This window comes from Calidris pugnax, unplaced genomic scaffold (assembly GCF_001431845.1).
Source record: "Calidris pugnax isolate Ruff unplaced genomic scaffold, ASM143184v1 scaffold182, whole genome shotgun sequence".
In the NCBI taxonomy this organism is placed as follows: domain Eukaryota; kingdom Metazoa; phylum Chordata; class Aves; order Charadriiformes; family Scolopacidae; genus Calidris; species Calidris pugnax.
Genome location: NW_015090968.1, coordinates 1866319 through 1871270, shown reverse-complemented (window position 1 = coordinate 1871270; position 4952 = coordinate 1866319). Strand labels below are relative to the sequence as shown.

The following is a 4952-nucleotide window of genomic DNA, read 5'->3' as shown; positions in this document are numbered from 1 at the left end:
CCATTCTCTGCCCAACCTGTGCTTGGGCCTGGGATTGGTGTGACCCAGGGGCAGGACCCTGCAGTTGGCTTCGTTGAACGTCATGAGGTTTGCCTTGAACAACTTCATGAGGGTTTTGTCTTGAACACCTGGGCTGCTATTCCACATGTTAAAGCTGAAGGTACGAAAAGTTAAGCATTTCTCATCCAAAGTACCCCAGATCTACCCTTTTAAAACACTTCAACCCTGTAGGCAGTGGGTTTATTTAGAAAGCTACTTTAAACTCTATTTCCCACCTTGTCTTTGTTGTCAAAGTACCCCAGATCTACCCTTTTAAAACATTTCAACCCTGTAGGCAGCGAGCTTATTTAGAAAGCTACTTTAAACTGTTTCCTACCTTGTCTTTGTTGTTGATTGAAACCGACTTCAACAAGCCAAGCTTGTCTTAGCCCATCTTAAGAAACACTACATGTGCAGAGCTAAGGTTTCAGTCATTTATTTGGTTATTTCTGAATTCTTAAGAACATGGTTAAGGCGAGAGATAAGCATATTAGTTACAATTTGTATAACAAGTAATAAAAAGATTTGAGTATCTGTACACTACTGTAATACGCTTACTTACTGAACGATGCCTTCGGCTACACTCAGCTCAGCTGGCATTCTCCTGTAAACAGTATTTACTAAGACAACAAAAAAATTAACTAGTACTAGCCATACTTCTAATACGCTATTTCAAGTCTACTCTTGCAAACAGAAAGCGGTAAAAATACTCATTTGTCTGAAAGGTACAAAGCACAGCATTGTCCTGGGTAACACCACGGAACTTTGCAAGTGAGCTCTGGTTGCTTTGGTTGCAATGGCTTATAGAAGTAGTAAACTAAATAAAAGACCTACGAAAAGAAGTTGTAACACAACTGGAACTTCACATTTGTCAAGCATATAAGGCTACAAGTTTTACAGTTTGTGAATAAACGAGATATGTTGAACTGTAACATTCCCAGCCATTATAGATGCAAATGCTTGATGCAGCATATCTTCTCTTGGCCTCCAGGAAGGCTCGTGTGCAGAAGAAAGAAATCACTGAGTAGAATAGCCCAAGTTTAGTGGAATCATCATTATGTGTATGTACAAACACGTACATGATGCAAGCTTAGACTTCAGGAACAGAGTGATCCATCAGGCTTTTCATAATGCTAGTTGCCATCCTAAAGAAAAGGAAAAGGCATTCAGTTTTGTGGGACAACCCTAGAAGACCACCAAAGCTTCTGATCACTGCAGCTTTGTCATAGAATGGTTTGAGTTGGAAGGGACCTCAAAGATCATTGAGTCCCAACCCCCCTGCCATGGGCAGGGACACCTCCCACCAGACCAGGTTGCTCAAAGCCCCATCCAGCCTGGCCTTGAACCCCTCCAGGGATGGGGCAGCCACAGCTTCTCTGGGCAACCTGTTCCAGTGTCTCACCACCCTCACAGGAAAGAATTTCTTCCTGATATCTCATCTAAATCTCCCCTCTTCCAGTTTCAAACCATTACCCCTTGTCCTGTCACTACACTTCCTGACACAGAGTCCCTCCTCATCTCTCCTATAGGCTCCCTTCAGATATTGGAAGGCTGCTATAAGGATGGGGCAGCCACAGCTTCTCTGGGCAACCTGTTCCAGTGTCTCACCACCCTCATAGTAAAAAATTTCTTCCTGAGATCTAATCTGTCATTGCTACGCCTTTAATACCATTCAAAAGCTGGCCTTTCGCTTCACTATCTTTGCCAACAGATGTGCCAAACTGCACACAGAGAAGAGAAGCCCACGATACTAATAAAAACACTGAGTAACTGAGCTCCTTATCAACATCTTTCAGAAGGTGGGCATGTGTGCAGGGAGGGCAGGGGGAAAGGTGGCTCTTGGGCAGAAAACTGGTTTGTAGGAAGAGAATCACAGAATGGTTCGAGTCGGAAGGGACCTTAAAGATCATCGAGTTCCACCTCCCACTAGAGCAGGTTGCTCAAACAAGAGCATATCAAGTATGCAGGGCGGGAAGACTCAATTACACCTGACGCGTTATTAATTTCTAGCAACTTCAAAAACATTTTTGCAGGAGAGATTTAGCTGTAGAAGGCCACGGCTGCCAAAGGATTAGAAAGAAGCCAGCTATATCCTGCCAAGAATCATGTTTACGTCACCAGAATTAGTTGCATTTTAGTTACAAGGTACCAAATACGTGTGTTATCCACATATTTGAGAGTTCTCAGAAACTCCAGTTCAGTTAAATTATGTTTAGAAAAGGGCTTTTCTAAGAGCAAAAGGCAAAGGATCATCACCAAAATGAATAGCTGAAAAACAGAACCAAAACCCCACTGGCTTGTCTAAAACATCAGATTAAGCACATTTTCAGACTTTCCCCACCCCCTTGCCAGCTTTCATGTCAAGTCTGTAATTAGGTCTTATCATGAGTACCTTGTATTTAACCTATAAATAATACTCACTGTCAACTCAACTGTAATTAACACCACGGCTGCTTTGTTTATTACCTACCTCTTTATTATATACTCATAAATACTGGAAGGCATGATGGTAATGGTCACTACATTTCCAGCTGTTGCCAAGATGTCTGCAATCTGGGGGTCCTGTAATTAAACAAGAAGTCACATGAGCACCGTTACTCAAGCTGACAAATAAAGCAGCAGTTCCAGAGCTTTTTTTTCACATTTCACACAGCTTAAGAGACCTACACACACAGCCCCTCTCCTGGGGTATTTAACCCTCAGGGCAAACCACTGACCCTGCAATACCACTTCACAGGCGTTTGGTTATTGGTATCTTGCACAAACTGACTAGAGAAGGGACACAAACCTTATACACAAAATTCCTACTAGAACTGGAGCCAGGCTGGCAGGAGGAAGATTACTCTTTGTTTTTCCAAAGTTAACCTACAGATAAAAGCTGAGGGTCAGCCCAGCCAGGCAGGAAGAGAACAAGCTGCCCTGCCTACAGATACAAACTGCAAAGCTGCCTCAGAACATACATCTCTCCAGTCCAGTTAAGTTGCCTCTCATGACTTATGTTGTTTAATGTTCATAAAATAAAGTATTACAATCTTTTTCCCCCTCCAAAACACAATTATTGTATGTGCACAAAAAGCTCACAGCTATCCACACCCACCACATATTACTTCTTTTACCTTCAATCCAATTACATTCTGGCCATTAATTTCACAGATGTTGTGCTCTGTCAGAAGTCCGTTTCTCGCAGCAGAGCTGTCTTTCACTATTGAGGTTATTTTTCCATTCTTGAAGATGAAGCCAACATGCCCTGTGCTGTCCTTGTGCATGGTAATAATTCGTTCAAAAGGCCTACAAGATATTTAAAATGCAAACCCATATTTTCAGTCTATTAAACCACAGAAGAACCACACATTATTTCAGCATCTTTGATGCACAAAAAGTAATTGTACTCTAAGCAGTGACTCGTACATCAACTACAATAGAACACAGTTGGGTTTAACTTCATTTTGTTAATATTGTTATATTAATACATACTTGTTTCTAAAACTCAAATGTTTCCCTGTTCTACCAGGCGAACTGTCTGGATTAACAATAATACAAAAAATATCATACAACATCCACCCACCCACCCCAACAACCAACCAAACACAAACATGTATTAAGTTCTCTCTACAAACTTTACAAGGCAGATAAAACAGCAGAGGCAGCTTTAATAACTGGAGGTAGACCACAGGATTCTGGAGTAAAAGCCTTCCCCAACAACATTTCTACTGCTGTACAGACAATAAACCTTTAAATTGTGTCTTAAAAAGCTCGTAAACCCAGGAAGGGCATGGGGAGTTGGGCAAAGAAGTGGCAGACAGGGCAGGGAATCTACTACCAAAGCATTTGGATTCAATACAGGATAGAAGTACCATGCCCTCCACTGGGTCAAACTTGATTCTTAAACAAGAATCAACATTGAAAAAAGCTTCAAGACATGTAGGTAGTCATATAATGTATTATCTGTCTTCTCATAGCCTGCAGACCTTATCTTGAATCTGACCTATTCCTGCTACATACAAATACCTACTACATACAAGCTCATTATTTAATACAATTAAAAACCTGTATTGGTTCATCAAGCATCAAGCAAAACTGGCATTAGTTCATATGTAACCAGAGCTCACAAGAAAACTATCATTCTAAATAAAAATCACAGAATGGTTTGAGTTGGAAGGGACCTTAAGGATCATGGGGTTCCAACCCCCTGCCATGGGCAGGGACACCTCCCACCAGACCAGGTTGCTCAAAGCCCCATCCAGCCTGGCCTTGAACCCCTCCAGGGATGGGGCAGCCACAAGTGTATTCACTATTACAGTGAATATTTTGGTACCATCTTTTATTGCTTTTTCAATTAGCATAAGCAAAAGTCGTGTCCAAAAAAAGGCACAGAACTCTTGAATTCAGAGTTTAAATTTGACTAATGCTGTCAGTCATTAGTTTACCTTGAAAAATGTCACACCTCATCATGCCCAGGCAAGCGTGAGCTGGAAGTTTACAAATTAACAACTATTTTGACTGTTCCCCACATAATGGAACATTTCTGAGGATCTTTGCTATCGAAGTACGTGGATAAACAGATTTTGTTATGCCTATAGTCCTGCTCAAGCAAGGGGAGACTCAAACCCCACAGAATGACTCCGAAATGGATGATGAGAATCCATATCTGCAATTGGCTTTACCTGTCCCGGATGATCATTGAAATCCTTTCTCCAGAAGCCTGTTTCAGAACCTTGTGTGCTTTATCAGAACTCCATCCTGCACAGTTTTCACCATTGATCTGCAGAACTTGGTCCCCAAACCGCAGACCAGCAAGGGATGCTGGAGAATTTGCCTGCACTAACTGGACAAATATACCATGCAACAGAGAAAAAAGGGAAGAAAAAAATGAGAAGGAACAAAAAGACGAAGTTCTTCCTTGAAGATGAAGA

General features: G+C 41.6%; 1 protein-coding gene across 1 annotated transcript in view; it reads right to left on the bottom strand.

Moving 5' to 3' along the window:
- Positions 1 to 459: 459 nt before the first annotated feature.
- LOC106894132 (syntenin-1-like) overlaps positions 460 to 4952 on the bottom strand; it is a 9460-nt gene continuing 4967 nt past the window's right edge. The window contains exons 3-6 of the mRNA XM_014952644.1: positions 4704 to 4938; positions 3156 to 3327; positions 2510 to 2601; positions 460 to 1184 (exon numbers count right to left, since the gene is read on the bottom strand). Coding sequence (XP_014808130.1) covers positions 1130 to 1184; positions 2510 to 2601; positions 3156 to 3327; positions 4704 to 4938 — 554 coding nt within the window. The 3' untranslated portion in view covers positions 460 to 1129. The remainder of the gene's footprint in view (positions 1185 to 2509; positions 2602 to 3155; positions 3328 to 4703; positions 4939 to 4952) is intronic.